General features: G+C 42.5%; 1 protein-coding gene across 1 annotated transcript in view; it reads right to left on the bottom strand.

Annotated features, from left to right (window-relative positions):
• LOC128331339 (transmembrane protease serine 11G-like) overlaps window positions 1–16,459 on the bottom strand; it is a 53,477-nt gene that overhangs the window by 23,097 nt on the left and 13,921 nt on the right. The window contains exons 2-3 of the mRNA XM_053264681.1: window positions 15,041–15,162; window positions 7,543–7,661 (exon numbers count right to left, since the gene is read on the bottom strand). Coding sequence (XP_053120656.1) covers window positions 7,543–7,661; window positions 15,041–15,162 — 241 coding nt within the window. The remainder of the gene's footprint in view (window positions 1–7,542; window positions 7,662–15,040; window positions 15,163–16,459) is intronic.

Genomic DNA, 16,459 nt, shown 5'->3' with positions numbered 1-16,459 from the left:
CTCTCTCTCTCTCTCTTTTAGCAGGGGGGAAGTAACTGGCCCTATCCACCCACAGCATGGTACCTCCAGTGACTGTTGCTGGTGTCTATCTTATGTTTCTTTTTAGATTGTGATCCCTTTGGGGACAGGGATCCATTTTATTTATTTATTATTTCTCTGTACTGCCCTGAGCCATTTTTGGAAGGGTGGTATAGAAACCAACCAACCAAATAAATAAATGTGGAGATAACTGGTTTGATCTGAGCCATCGGTTCTTCCCATTAGCTGAAAATAAGGGACAAATGGCATCCCATAAGGGACAGATAATTTTGGACTGAAACAAAGGGACGTCTCTTGTAATAAGGGACTGTTGGTAACTCTATCTTTCCTCTCCCTCACTTACAAAGGAAAGGATCTAAAAGGAGCTTTCTGGATCTCTGGTTGATTGTATGAGCCAGTAACCAGCTGGGAGCAATGGCACACACTTGGGGGGTCATCCAGTGACCCTAACTGACAGTGGATTCCAGACAAACAAGTGGAACTATTTCTTTCCACAATGCATAATTAGCTTGTTGAATTCATTACCACAGGATGTGGTAATGATAGGGTGATTAGACGAAAAGGATGACAAAGCTTCTGAACTAGTTGTACAGAAGAGGGAATTTCAACAGCTCACCCCTTAATCACAAGGTGCACTGGTCAAAATTCACCTATGGACATATTAAGTGGCTCAGACCTTTGACCCATCTCCTCAGTATTATCTGCCCTGATTAGCAGTGGCTCTCCAGAGTTTCAGACAGGGGTCTTGCACAGTCCTACCTGAAGATGCCATGGATTGAACCTGAGACATTCTGCACACAGAGCTTGTGCTCCACCACCCAACTGTAGACTTCTTCTACTTGGCTATTAAAAGTACAGGAGCCCTAGGCTCAAATCACATAAGGTGAGGGCAGTGTATATTAACCTGAATCTGTACTAATCATACATGGGAGGGCTGGACCCTGGTTTTTTTTAACAAAGGGGATTTCTTGGTAGAGGGCATTTTGACAGCTTATCTAGTGGTAGTCTCTCCCTTATACCAGTTTTCCATCAGCAAAGATCACTTTGGATTTTGGAGCCCCAGCTGGCAGAAGAACGCCTGAGGGGAGGATTCCACACTTCTCACCCACATGCTCCTTTTACTTTTTAAAACTGAGAAAACATACATTTTACATAATCCAGAGGCACATCAGGATTACACATACAGATGTGCTGCCATTATGTGTAGTTTGAGCCTTAATCTCAGATAAGCCATTTTATTTAACTAATTAATTAATCTTTCTTATTTATTTATTTATTTTATATATATCTCTGTAAACTACTTTGGGAACTTTTGTTGAAAAGCAGTATATAAATGTTTGTTGTATTCATAGAAGTCCTCTCTCGGTGGGACTTGGAGGCACTATTTTGCAGTGGCTCCAGTCTTTCTTGGAGGGCTGTTCCCAGAAGGTGGTGCTGGGAGACACATGTTCCAACCTTTGGCCATTGGAAGGATGGAACATGCAACTCCCAGTGCCTTCTGGGAACAGCCCTCCAAGAAAGACTGGAGCCACTGCAAAATAGTGGTTCTAACCTGTCTCCCATGCTATTTAACATCTACATGAAACCACTGGGAGAGGTCATCCGCAGATTTGGACAACACCCAGCTCTACCTGTCATTTAAATCTGATGATGCCAAGGAGGCAGCTGATGTCCTGAACCAGAGCCTTGAGGTTCTGGGTTGTATGGGAGTCAACAAACTGAAACCTCAGCCAGATAATATGGAGGTGCTTTGGGTTGGTAAAACTAACTGGTGATCCGAGAAGTGAAGCAAATCTGGACTTGGATGGGTTTGCACCACTCCACCCCCAAAAGATCAAGTCCATAGCTTGGGGGTTCTCCTGGATTCAGCATTGACCCTGAGGTGTCCGGGAGTGGCTCCTACCAGTTTTGGCTGGTACACCAGCTGTGACTCTCCTCAGAGAAACCGGAACTGCCCTCGTCAGTCATGTATTTGTCACATCCAGATTGGATAACTGCAATGTGCTTTATGTGGGGTTGCCTCTGAAGACTCGGAGAGGAGAGCTGATCTTGTGGTAGCAAGCATGACTTGTCCCCTTAGCTAAGCAGGATCTGTCCTGGTTTAATATGAATGGGAGACCTAATGTGTGAGCACTGTAAGATATTCCCCTCATGGGATGGAACCACTCAGGGAAGAGAATAAGGTTCCAAATTCCCTCCCTGGCATCTCCAAGATAGGGCTGAGAGAGACTCCTGCCTCCAGCCTTGGAGAAGTCACTGCCAGTATTATCTGTGACAATAATACTGAACTAGATGGACCTATGGCAGGAGTGGAGCCAGTGGAGCCAGTGAGCGCTGAAGCTTCCCTGTCCTTTTCAGGCAGCATTTTTCAGGCATTTGCTGCCTGAAAGCATTTATTTTCCTCTCTCAGAGGGGGAGAGAAAGGGAGAATACATGCTTTCAGGCAGCAAGTGCTTTCCATGACAAGGAAGTGCTGCTCAGGCTCTTCTGAGCTTGAGGCCATGCCCCCTTTGCATGTGACATCACATGCAAAGGGGGTGTGATCTCGGGCTCCAAAGAGCCCAAGTGAGTGCTTCCGTGTCATTTCACGCTTGCTGCCTGAAAGCACCTATTCTCATTTTCACTCCCCCTCTGGAGAGAGAGAGAGGGAAATACAGGTGAAACTCGGAAAATTAGAATATTGTGCAAAAGTCCATTAATTTCAGTAATGCAAATTAAAAGGTGAAACTGATATATGAGACAGATGCATTACCTGCAAAGCGAGATAAGTCAAGCCTTAATTTGTTATAATTGTGATGATCATGGCGTACAGCTCATGAAAACCCCAAATCCACAATCTCAGAAAATTAGAATATTACATGGAACCAAGAAGACAAGGATTGAAGAATAGAACAATATCGGACCTCTGAAAAGTATAAGCATGCATATGTATTCAGTACTTGGTTTGGGCCCCTTTTGCAGCAATTACTGCCTCAATGCGGCGTGGCATGGATGCTATCAGCCTGTGGCACTGATGAGGTATTATGGAAGACCAGGATGCTTCATTAGCGGCCTTCAGCAATTCTGCATTGTTTGGTCTCATGTCTCTCATCCTTCTTTTGGCAATGCCCCATAGATTCTCTATGGGGTCAGGTCAGGCGAGTTTGCTGGCCAATCAAGCACAGTACACTGTATACTTTTCAGAGGTCTGATATTGTTCTATTCTTCAATCCTTGTCTTCTTGGTTCCATGTAATATTCTGATCTTCTGAGATTGTGGATTTGGGGTTTTCATGAGCTGTACGCCATGATCATCACAATTATAACAAATTAAGGCTTGACTTATCTCGCTTTGCATGTAATGCATCTGTCTCATATATCAGTTTCACCTTTTAATTTGCATTACTGAAATTAATGGACTTTTGCACGATATTCTAATTTTCCGAGTTTCACCTGTAGATGCCTTCAGGTAGCAAATGATGCCTGGAAAGGACAGGGAAGCGCTTGCTCGGGGCTCTTAGTAGCCCAGGCATGGGCAGTCATGGGGCTTTTCTGGGGCTTTTCTGGAGCCCGAGCCACACCCCCTTGGGGGCTTCAGTGGCCCCTACCATTGCTGGCCCGGGTTCTTTGAACCCGTTTGCACAATAGTGGCTACACCCCAGACTTATGGTCTGACTCAGTATATGGCAGCTTCCTATGTTCCTATGTTGTTCCTATCACTGTTTGGAAGCTTCTGTTGGTCCAGAATGCTGCTGCAAAGATGCTTGTGGGCACTGTTCACTACACAAGTATTACACCTATCCTGACCTGCGGCAGCTGTATTGGTTGCCAGTTCACTTCCAGGCCAGATTCAAAGTGCTAGTTCAAAGACCTTTAAAGCCCAACATGGTTTGCGACCAGGGTACCTTTTGGACTGCATTCCCCCATATGAATCTGCGAGGGCCCTCAGATCGTCCTCTCAAGACCTTCTCTCAGTCCTACCATTAACACAAATCCAACTGGTGGGGACCAGGGATAGGGTGTTCTCAGAAGTGTGCCCCCACCCACCACTGTTAGTCTCCCTCTTTGCTTAGTTAAAAAAAAAAACCTTTGAAAGCTTCCTTTTTAAAAGAAGCTTTTAAAGACTGTCTGTGATGGTCATCTAATTTTAATCCTGCCTGATGTTCCCTGTTTTATGTTATCTGCTCTCTTGTTTGAGCATGATTCATTGTGTTTTGTTGTCTTTTGCTCTTTTATTCTTTTAACATGGATTTGATGCTTTTTTGCTTTTATTATAAGCTGCCCCAAGAAGCCATGTGCTGGAGGAGCGGGACATAAATATTTCAAATAAATAAAATAGGGGGACACCCTCTCACAAGACTGCAGAGAGTGTACTGGACTAAGTCAGCCAATAGCACCAATGAGGAGGAGGATGCTTCTGTGACAACCAGGACTCCCAGAGAGGAGTATGGCTGAAGGAGTGTGTCCTTAATGGAAGTGAACTTGGGTGCTGGCAGAACCCCTTCCCTACTAGTATACAATATGCTGGAATCCAGAGGAGGGCTGGGTTGGGAAGCTCATCAGTCAATAAAAATGCATAGCTGTGTGGCTGCCTTATATTGTCAAGCCGTTGGTCCATCTAACTCAGTATTCTGGCAAATGACCCTTCAGGGTCTCAGGTTCAGATTTTCATCAGGACTTGCGGTCTGCAATTCTTTATCTGGAAATTGAACCTGGGACCTTAAAAACACAAACCATGTACAATTTTCTGTCTCCTCTGTCCCATTGACCCTAGCCAGCCTCTTCTTCAGTGAATGACTAATGTTTAGAGAAGAACAGGAAATTGAACAGTTGCTTGTTGAAGTGACTAAACAGATATGCTGGTCTCTAAACAAAGCTATTAAGTGAAGATGGAAACTGGATTAGTTATCGCATAGATGATACAATCAGTCTTAAGCCTTGTAACCTAAACATTAAGCTATCATAATAATCTGTGGTCAAGCTCAAGCAGCAATTGGATGCATCAAAGGCTCATGTAAAAGCAATTCAGAAGACAATCTAGTTGAAGCAGAACTGTCAAGAGCATTTTTATATGTCCAAGGATAATCAGTTTTGTATATGACAAGTGAAAATTTGCTTATCTAATTTGTGTGAGTGACATCTGCATGCCTTCCTACTCTTTCTTCAAGGCTGCATTTCTGTTGTAGAGATACTGCTTGTCTCTAGCACTAAAGCAGCAATATTTTGCACAGAAAAAAGCACTACTGTCATTAAGGATGATGCTGTGATGGCAGACCTGTGCAAAGCAGTCCAAGAACACCCAAGCACACTCCTGACCCCACGTTGACTTGCTGCTTGGGGATTAGCCCTCTTATGAGAGGACTATTCCACTGGGGAGGACCAGAGGCTCAGTGAGCTCCGGGCCTCCATCAGACTGCACTTTAATGATGTAGGCCATCCAGATCAAGGGTGCGTCACCTCCCTCCTTGTGTGGGGCCCCTGTTCTCCCTATAAAATCCCCCAATAAAAGAACTTGTACACCATGATCCTCTCGTCTCCAGGCAACCCTTTCATACTCCCAAGAAACAGTGACCACTCTATGTGTCCAGGCGGTCCCAGGTGGGCAGACTAGGAAAACACCAGGACCAGGGATAGATCTTCACTCTCATTCAAATTTCCCAGGTTTGGACCAGTATTGTGGTGTATGCAGATTGGCCACCATGGGTAATCACAATGATCAGTGATCCCAGGACAACAGGGTGGCCATACCAAGGAAAACCAAACATGGATATGTGCCAATGGATGACTGGACTGGCAGAGGAACTGCTTGGACTGCTTCTTCCCCCAGTCACCACAACAGGGCTAGGTGTTGCTGGGGTACCCGTTCCCGCGGCCTGCTTGTGTCAAGCAACCAGTCTGGGTGGCATCTGCCATCTGGCCTGCAGGCATGTCTCCATGACCTTTCACTCTCATGAGAGAGCAGTTGACTCCATAGCACTGTTAGCCCCTGCTAACTTGGCAAAGAGGCACCTTTTAATGTAGTGATTCTCTTTATTTAGCAGGGGGAGAGCAACTGGCCCTACCCACCCCCAGCATAGTACTTCCAGTGACTGTTGCTGGTGTCTATCTTAAGTTACTTTTTAGATTGTGAGCCCTTTGGGGACAGGGGTCCATCTTATTTATTTATTATCTCTGTGTGTAAACTGCCCTGAGCCATTTTTGGAAGGGCTGTATAGAAATAATAATTAAAAAAGAACAAACAAACAAATAAATAGCAGCATCCATCTGGCAATGCAAGCACCACAGAGCTTACTGTGATTGGCCCTGGCAGACCAGGAAGAGAAAGGGGCTCCTCTCTTTGAGTTTCATGGGTGAATGGGGGTTTGAACTAGGGTCTCCCCAGTCCTAGTCCAAATTTCAGAATTAGGATTGGAAGAAAAATGGTATTTTTCAACTTTTTGCCCAATCCTGAATGAAATCAGATGAGTTCACCCATCACTCTATCGTTCTATGAGTTCTGGGGTTCAAGTGAGTTTTGGGGCTCAGGCTTTCTGAAGCCAAATAGATTGGAATATGTTGAGATTGGTGGGTTTGAACACTGCAACCAATCTCAGCATATCCTAACTGAGAAAGGAAGTAGGCACTTGCATGGGGTTGAGGGGAGTGCTCACTGCAAGGGTTGAGGAAAGTTGTGCAGAGTTCAGCTGCTACCAAGATTTTGTGCAGTGTTCAAAGGCCCCCTAAGTGATTATGTTATATTATTCCCCTCACAACAATGGATGCACTAGAAAAATACTGGGGAATGAAATGAAAGGACCAAACTTCGTCTTGCCTGGGTGTTTTTTACACAGGGCTTTTAGTTCGCATCTCCTCCAAAATGGAGGTGTGCATTTACATATCTGCCAGATTCACCCTGAAGTCCTTCAAGCTATTGGGGAGCACTTCACACATGATTCGGGTTTTTCATTGCATGTTAGAGTGTAGCATGATAAAGAAATCCACTTTTTTGTGTCATTTTGGGGGGGCTGCTTGGAACTCACAGTAAACTTGTGGTGAAGCTGCTGTGTGAAAAATGCTCAGGGAGGGGAACAAAGTGAAAGCAAGTGACTGAGGGAGACTTCTGTCACATCAGGAAAAAGTAACAGTGACAATCTACCTACTATGAAGATTTTCTGTATGCCTGTTCTGTTATTAAATGTAATGGGGGAGACCAATAAGAGGGGGAAATAAGGAAGGGTTTTTTAGCAGATCCCCAAGGACGTGAAGATGAGAAGTTCTCTTTTGTCAAAAGTAGTCCAAAGACATCATAAAACAAATCACTTCCTTCAAATATACACCACAAATAAGAGAGGCAATATTCTAGCTCTCTTCTCTGTTTAGACACATATTTGATTACATTCCACAGATCTTATCTGTGGGACATGAGATTTATGCTAGCATAACTGGCAACTGATGTGAGAAGCAGGAATTAGGGAAAGCAGCAACCTATCATTCTTGTTCTATAGAACTTGCATGATTGAGGAGTGAGGGGAAGGCACAGACATACCAATTTTTCGATCCAGTTTCCAACATCTCTAAACTTGTCTGAGGACTGCCGAGACAAAGCAGGGCTGTACTGGATACCACTGATTTTGAAGTTACTGTTGTAGTAGAATATCCTCTGTTCTGTAAAAAAAAATTAAAAAAGGGAAAGAATATTAAAATAAAAATGCTGTAACATTAGCAGTACAGTCCATATTCCTCAAGGGTCACCAATGAATCCATGCCTCCAAATATCCCATGCTCATCTCAAGTGCAATTACCGCAGACTCACTTTTACACCAGAATACAGGTCAGTCTGTCTCATGATGCTCCCTGACACCATTAAGTCATATCTATAGGGTGGCAGTACAGTCATGAGAGAGGTTTATAAAATCATCCGTAAAGTGGAGAAAGTGAGAGAGAGAACATTCCTCCCTGTCTAATACTAGTAGAACTACTATTATTATTTACATTTTATATCCTGCTCTTCCTCCAAGGAGCCCAGAGAGGTGTACTGCATACTTAAATTTCTCCTCACAACAACCCTGTGAAGTAGGCTAGGCTGAGAGAGAAGTGACTGCCCCAGAGTCACCCAGCAAGTATTATGGCTGAATGGGGATTTGAACTGGGGTCTCCCCGGTCCTAGTCCAGCACTCTAACCACTATGCCACACTGGGTCTGTAACTGAGTAACTGAGGGTTACTGAACCTAAATATATTTGTACTCAATGGAACTGAGTACAAATATATTTAGGTTCAGACAATAGTAATTCATTGACTATTCCAAACTTGCTTTTCTGATCCGTGCTATTTTAAAACTTCCTTTAGACTAGAGGCTAAGTGCTGCCCCACTTGAACCACCAGCATTCCTGTGTCACCCTTTGCTACTAAACAAGCAGCAAAAAAATCAGCAAGGCAACCTGCCTCCTTTCACATGCAATAATGTACCTTGCTCTCAGTATAGCCATTGGCCTTCTACTGCCAAAGGAGGTTGAAGTGGAGCTTCAAAGCTGGGGGAGCTTTAAGACTTACAGGCAGGGCTTGTTCTATTCACCAGGCCCGCCCTAGTGTTGCTACCCCAAAGCCTCAGTCAGAGCCCGAGGACTTCTTCCACATCAAGCCTGACAGCTTGGGCAAGTCTTATGAGATCTCACCTTGAGATCTCGCAAGAGCCACTCCTGATCCTGCAAAGCTATGCTGTCTCTTGATGGAGAGATAGCTATCCTTATCTCTTCATGGAAGAGAACCACATATATGGGGCAATTACCAAAAAAAAGGGGGGGATGGGGGAAAGCCTGATTCCTGTCAATCATTTGCTGCAAAGATGGCCCAGTCAGTAAGGCTTGCTAATGTACCCACAGTTGGTGAGTGGTCTGAAAGATAGCCTTTAAGGCTTAAGGGCTCCCAGCTGTGCAAGATTTCAAATATTAAAATCAGCAGCACCTTGAATTGCGTGAACATAGGAAGCTGCCTTCAGTCAGGTCAAGGCTTTTTCTGACATATATAACCAGACATAAAAGGCGCAGTTCTAACAACAACTACAACTAGCAAGTGCTGCCTCTGTAAAGAAGCAGATGAAACTGTGGACCACCTAATCGGCTGTTGTAACAAGATCGCACAGACTGACTACAAACAAATGCATGACAAGGTAGCAGCAATGATACACTGGAACATCTGCAAAAAAAAAATACAAGCTACCTGTAGCCAAAAATTGGTGGGACCACAAAACTGAAAACATTGTAGAAAATGAAGATGTAAAAATATTATGGGACTTTTGACTACAAACAGACAAACATCTGCCACACAATACACCAGATATAACTGTAGTCAAGAAGAAAGAAAAACAAGTTAAAATAATCAACGTAGCAATACCAGGTGACAGCAGAATAGAAGAAAAAGAAACAGAAAAAAATAACAAAATAAAAAGATCTACAAATCAAAATTGAAAGGCTATGGCAAAAGAAGACCAAAATAATCCCAGTATTAACTGGCGCACTAGGTGCAATTCCAAAACACCTTGAAGAGCACCTCAACACCATAGAGGCCACAGAAATCACCATCAGCCAACTACAAAAAACAACTTTACTGGGAACAGCCTACATTTTGTGGTTATACCTATAACAAAATTCAGGCATCCCAGGTCCTTGGGAAGAACTCAACGTCTGGATAAAACAAACCAGTCAATAACACCTGTCTGACTGTGTAAACAAGAAATAATAACAACAAACAGCTTCCAGCTGAACAGAAAGGAAATTGCCTGAACACCAGAGGCACAAAAGACCAGCTGCTGATTGACAAAATGATTTTAGAAAACTGCAAGAGAAGAAAAACAAATCTAAGTGTTGCATGGATTGACTACAAGAAGGCCTTCGATTCATTGCCTCACACATGGATACTAAAATGTTTAGAAACAACTGGTGTCAGCAAAAACATTCAGATATTTATTTAAAAAAAGCAATAAGCACGTGGAGTACACAGTTAACAATCAATGGCAAGACACTTGGACAGGTTAGCATTAGAAGAGGCATTTTCCAAGGAGACTCACTATCCCCTCTGTTGTTTGTAATCGCCATGACCCCACTTTCACAAATACTAAACAAAACAGGCCTCGGATACCAAACATCTAAAACATCAAGTAAAATCCACTATCTGCTGTTCATGGACGACCTGAAGTTGTATGGAAAGTCCCAGTCAGAAATGGAATCAATGCTAAACACTGTCCGTATATTCAGTAGCGATATAGCAATGGAGTTTGAACTAGACAAGTGTGCTGCATTAATAATGAACAGAGGAAATATAAGAAAAACAGGAATAGAACTGCCCAATGGAAGCAAGATCAAGAACCTGGAAGAGAAAGAACATTACAAATACTTGGGCATTCTCCAGGCTGATAACATTGCACACACTGAATTTAAAAGAAAAATGGGAAGTGAATACATCAGGAGAGTTAGAAAAATCCTCAAGTCCAAACTCAATGGCAGGAACACCATACAAGCCATAAACACCTGGGCTATACCTGTTATCAGATACACTGCAGGAATAATAGACTGGACCCAGGCAGAGCTAGAGATGCTGGATCGTAAGACCAGGAAAATAATGACCATCCATCATGCTCTGCACCCCCACAGTGATGTAGATAGGTTATACCTCCCTCGCAGCTCAGGTGGAAGAGGAATGCTGCAAGTCCATCAAACAGTAAAGGAGGAGAAAAGAGGCCTTGAAGAATATATCAAGGACAGTGAAGAAGATGCACTTCAAGTGGTCAATAACAAGAAACTATTCAACACCAATGAAACAAAGCAGGCCTACAAGAAAGAACAAGTCAAGAACTGAGCAGAAAAATGGAGAAATAAGCCCCTGCATGGTCAATATTTGCACAATATAAGTGGAAAATTAGACATCACTAAGACCTGGTAATGGCTTAAGAATGGCAACTTGAAGAAAGAAACAGAGGGTTTAGTACTGGCTGCGCAAGAACAGGCACTAAGAACAAATGCAATAAGAGCAAAAGTTGAAAAATCCACAACAAACAGCAAGTGCCGCCTTTGTAAAGAAGCAGATGAAACAGTGGACCACCTAATCAGCTGTTGTAAAAAGATCGCAAAGACTGACTACAAACAAAGGCATGACAAAGTAGCAGGGATGATACACTGGAACATCTGCAAAAAATACAAGCTACCTGTAGCCAAGAATTGGTGAACCATAAAATTGAAAAAGTTGAAGAAAATGAAGATGTAAAAATATTATGGGCCTTCCGACTACAAACAGAGAAACATCTGCCACACAATACACCAGATATAACTGTAGTTGAGAAGAAAGAAAAACAAGTCAAAATAATCAACATAGCAATACCAGGGGATAGCAGAATAGAAGAAAAAGAAATAGAAAAAATCACCAAATACAAAGATCTACAAATTGAAATTGAAAGGCTGTGTCAGAAAAAGACCCAAATAATCCCAGTGGTAATTGGCGCCCTGAGTGAAGTTCCAAAACAACTTCAAAAGCACCTCAACACCATAGGAGCCACAGAAATCACCATCAGCCAATTACAAAAAGCAGCTTTACTGGGAACAGCCTATATTCTGCGACGATATCTATAACAACTGACAATAAAATTCAGCCATCCCAGGTCCTTGGGAAGGACTCGATGTCTGGATAAAACAAACCAGTCAATAACACCTGTCTGACTGTGTAAACAAGAAATAAAAAATAAACAAATAATAATAAATGAATAATAATAAACAAATAAATGAATAATAATAAATGAATGAAAACACCAAACAGTATCTGATCCAAAAATACCATCTAGATTCAAGGAAAATTAGAGAAGAATCTCCAATTACAGCCAAATCAGAAACGTTTTTAATTTTTATTGCTCTTTCACTTATTAATTCTGGTGTTATTATTAGATCTTGCATTTGTTGGTTACATTTTTTGACCTCTTTCACCCAGCCTGCTTTTTAAATTATAATCTATTGGATTTTCCCATAATTTCCCCCAGAATTGCACTGTTTCTTCTTTATTTGGTGTTTCTATGTTTCTTGCAGTTTCTCTTTTTATGCTTTGGTAGAAACGTTTCTGATTTGACTGGAACTGGAGATTCTGCCTGTGTTGTGTAATTCTGGCTTCATATCTGCTAATCTTCTTTGACACTGCTGTTATTTCCTACTTTATTATTTCCAGGACTTCTCTAATTTTCCTGTTGCGTGCTTTTGCCGGATACTGCAATGATAACAAACTAACAGTTAACTACAAAAAAACAAAGGTCCTGGTTTTCTCTAAATCCAGGAAACTATATAAATGGGTAATAAATCAGAACCACATTGAGCAGGTTTACAACTATAAATATTTAGGCATATCATTTCAATATAATCTAAATTGGAAAACTCAAAGGCTGTCTTCAATTCACAAAGCCCGCAATACCCTCAGTGCCTTTTTGCGATTTTACTACTCTAAAGGGGGCCAGTTTGTTCCCATGGCACTCCAGGTATTTCGTGCTAAGATCATGGCCCAACTACTTTTTGGAGTTTCGCTATGGATCCAGGGTGTAACAGCTGAACTGGAGAGAGTACAGTCTATTTTTCTGAGAGCAATTTTTGCAGTGCCTAGATGTGTGCCTTATTCTGCTCTATGTTTGGAATCTGGGTCTTTCTCTATTGTCTGTAAAGCCTGGGAGCTTACTTTCGCTAGATGGAGTAAACTCTGTTCTGAGATTCAGGAATTTTCTTTTTTCCAACATCGATGGGTGGATTCTTATCCTAACCCTTGGCTACCATTTGTAAATAATAAAATTATTCAACTGGGCCTTTCTCCTTCAGAACTCCTCACTTGGGAATATAATAAGGTGAAGGAAATATTATTTCTCCGGTTGCACGATATTGAACGGCAGGAACTTAGGTCTTCGGCCAATAGGACTTGCTCCCCTTTACATTTTGGGATTTTGCCACCCTGGGGAGATAGAGGAGCTAGTTATTTGACAACGCTACATTTTTCCAAATTTCGGGCTGCATTTGCCCAGGCCCGGTTCAATGTGTTGCCCTCTTCTCTTTTGGATCGGAGGTTTGCAAAAGATAATCCTGTTGCAATTTTCTGCCCTTGTGGCGTTGGCCTTCTGGAAACTGTCACCCATGTGTTGTTGTACTGCTCGTTGTATCGGGATGCTAGAGAAGAGCTCATTTCCCCTTTGTTACTTAAATTTCCCGGAAGGTGTGATCTCTTTTATACTTATTACTGCCTCGCGGATTCGAGCCCTGGGACTGCAGCAGTTGTGGCTAAATTTTTCTATATTGCCATTAGGTTGAGGTCCCTATTAAGTGCCTAACTGCGAGAGCTGTCTGTTGTTTTTAAATAATTTATTATTATTGATTGTAATCTGTCATATTGTGTTTTAGCATTGTTTTATTGACGTACTGTGTATATTTGTTACTACCATTTTTGCTGGCCAATGGCCGTAATAAAACTGATGATGATGACTGGTTTGTTTTATCCAGACATTGAGTCCTTCCCAAGGACCTGGGATGGCTGAATTTTATTGTCAATTGTTATAGATATCGTCGCAGCATATAGGCTGTTCCCAGTAAAGCTGCTTTTTGTAATTGGCTGATGGTGATTTCTGTGGCCCCTATGGTGTTGAGGTGCTCTTCAAGGTATTTTGGAACTGCACCCAGGGCGCCAATTACCACTGGGATGATTTTGGTCTTCTTCTGCCACAGCCTTTCGATTTCAATTTGTAGATCTTTTTATTTGGTGATTTTTTCTATTTCTTTTTCTTCTATTCTGCTATCCCCAGGTATTGCTATGTCGATTATTTTCACTTGTTTTTCTTTCTTCTCCACTACAGTTATATCTGGTGTATTGTGTGGCAGAAGTTTCTCTGTTTGTTGTTGTTGTTGTTAATTATTATTATTATTTGCAGTTCTAAAAAAACAGTTGAATAATTCAAAAATTCATGTCATGCAAAAGTAGTATGTTAGATGATGTTAAAAAATGCCTGGCTGACATTGATCCACCCATCCAAGGGGGATGCATTCTCGCTGCTTCCTTGTCAGTCAAGAGCCCATCCACGTGGATGCCAAAGGCAGAGGCTGCTCCATGCCTCCAAATCTGTGCATCATTCCCAACCCATTGGGAATGATGGGGGTTGCTCACAGCTATGATGAGTCACAGCTTGGGAAGAACCGAGCAATCTGTGCCTTTGGCAGCTGCGTGGGTGAGTTCTTGGTTGGCTCTGAAGCAGCTCTCCAGGGTTTCAGACTGAGATTTTCCCAGCCCTACCTGCAGATATCAGGGATGGAACCTGGGATTTTTGTATACAAAGCACTGCTCTTCCACCAAGTGGCAAGTTTACCCTAAGTGGGACAAGTTGGAAACAACTGCTGCTAACATCGAATATGAGAGTTCTTCTTTTGGCTTCATCTCTCTCTCCTAAGTATCTAGAGCAGGGTTTCTTAACCTTGGGCCCCCAGATGTTGTTGGACTACAACTCCCATCGTCCTCAGCCACAAAGGCCATGCCTGGGGACGATGGGAGTTGTAGCCCAACAACATCTGGGGGCCCAAGGTTAAGAAACCCCGCTCTAGAGGTTAAATATCTGAGTGGGGACCTGATGCATCTTGATCAACATGCACATCTTTGGACACAAAATGCTAATGCAAAGCTTCACTTCCATACTCCCCTAATCATCTGTCAAGACACAATCAGGTCTATTGTGAGACTGAATATTTAGAACATTTCTTTCTTTCTTTTAAGGACACTATTATGATCTAAACTTAACACACATGGTTTCAGAAACTAGCACAGGGTGGGTTACGGACTGCAAAATTAAAAACACACACACCAATGAACAGGAGAACAGAGCAGGATGGAGGGAACAGTGTCTTAGTGAATGCTGGTGTGAGAATAGGTGCTACAAATATGTAAATTTTCCTATTTTCATCTATGAAATATCCTAAAGTATCCAAAACACAGATTTATGTTCAGGAATAGGCTGTACAAAATGAACATGTAGACAATACGAGTATTTACCAGATTGGGAAAAAAAAGCCAAGAGGATGATAGCGATTGCCGCTGCAAGTGCAATGCCCAAGATAATGAGAGCAATCTTCCATCCTTCAAAGTCTCTCGGTTTTCTGGCTGACTGTCGAGTTCTGAAAAAAGGCAAGGGGGAAAAACAACCATTTGATGCAATATAAATAAGCAGAACAAAAGTCCCAAATTTATGTCTTCCTTTCACATACATCGCAAATAAAGCGACAACTCCCAGAGAACTGAGAGTAGTGGGGTGCCTTTCCCTGGAGCAAGGCTGGCTCCAGGGGCCTCTTGGCCAAGTGCCTTGCCTTTGTGGGCACCATAGCCCTAGTAGAGACTTTATTTGAGATAGAGGGGCAGCAGCAGCCCAGAACACTTAGCAATGGTTGAGCTGATAGATGCACGATTCTTTTAGCCTACTTGCCTTATGGGTTAGCTTACTTTTCCTTAAGTAAGCTAATAAGATCACCCAGCTGTGTGTGTCCCTATCAACTTCTCAATGCCTGGACCAATTTGCACCAAATTTGGAAGTGACATATAGAGAAACCTCAATGGAATTTTTTGTGATGATGTCATCCACCCCAATTCAAGATGGTGGATGCATGAACATTTCGGATGGAAGTGGGCTAACTTGTGAAGGTAGTAATTATCAGTTAAGATTATAGTGAAAGGAAAGTAGTCAGATTAGTTCTTACTAGAACATCTTGTTTAACACTGCACTGCACCTCATGCAATTTTTGTAAAGCTACATGACAGTCAGCATCTTTTTGCATTATTATCTTTGTGACAACTAAAGAAAAGTGTGGGTTCTTTTTGGAATGTAAGAGCTAGCTGGCAGGTGGTGCTGTGAAAACTGTGTGAGGTCCTGCTTGACTTATGTGCAGAGGGTAATATAACACTAGGAAGTAGTACGAAGGGTAATATAACACTAGGTAGTAATGCAAAAGCTTGCTACATTAAAATTGTGTATGGAACTTGTGCAAAAACTTTGAACATCCCCTAGCTTATTGCCATCTGGGAAGCCCCAAGTCCCAGCCAAGACCCCCAGCCCCAACAAGAGACTTGCAGGTCCCACAAATTGAACCACCAGAGCTCACTCCTGCAATCGCCCCCCCATTAGCAGAGCCTGAGGACAAACAGGATCCAGAGTCTCCCAGTAAGACCCCCAATCCCAATTCAGTGTCCATTTCTTGAAGGGAAAACTTCCAGAGGTGCCACTTAGAGAGAGAAAGGAGATCAGAAACCTTATTTTAGATTATATGCCATTATTCCTCAAGAGTACTTATATTTGTGTCCAGTTCACAGTTTGACTGATGGAATGGCTATTGCTGTTAATTAATCAAACCTGTATGAGGTATACATCTGAAAGGCACAAATCCGTTTGCTTCCCCCTACCCCCCAAAAAGGATGCTTCTT

This window comes from Hemicordylus capensis, chromosome 6, assembly GCF_027244095.1.
Source record: "Hemicordylus capensis ecotype Gifberg chromosome 6, rHemCap1.1.pri, whole genome shotgun sequence".
Taxonomy (NCBI): Eukaryota; Metazoa; Chordata; class Lepidosauria; order Squamata; family Cordylidae; genus Hemicordylus; species Hemicordylus capensis.
Note: the sequence above shows the minus strand (reverse complement) of the source record. Positions and strands in the feature narration are given on the sequence as shown.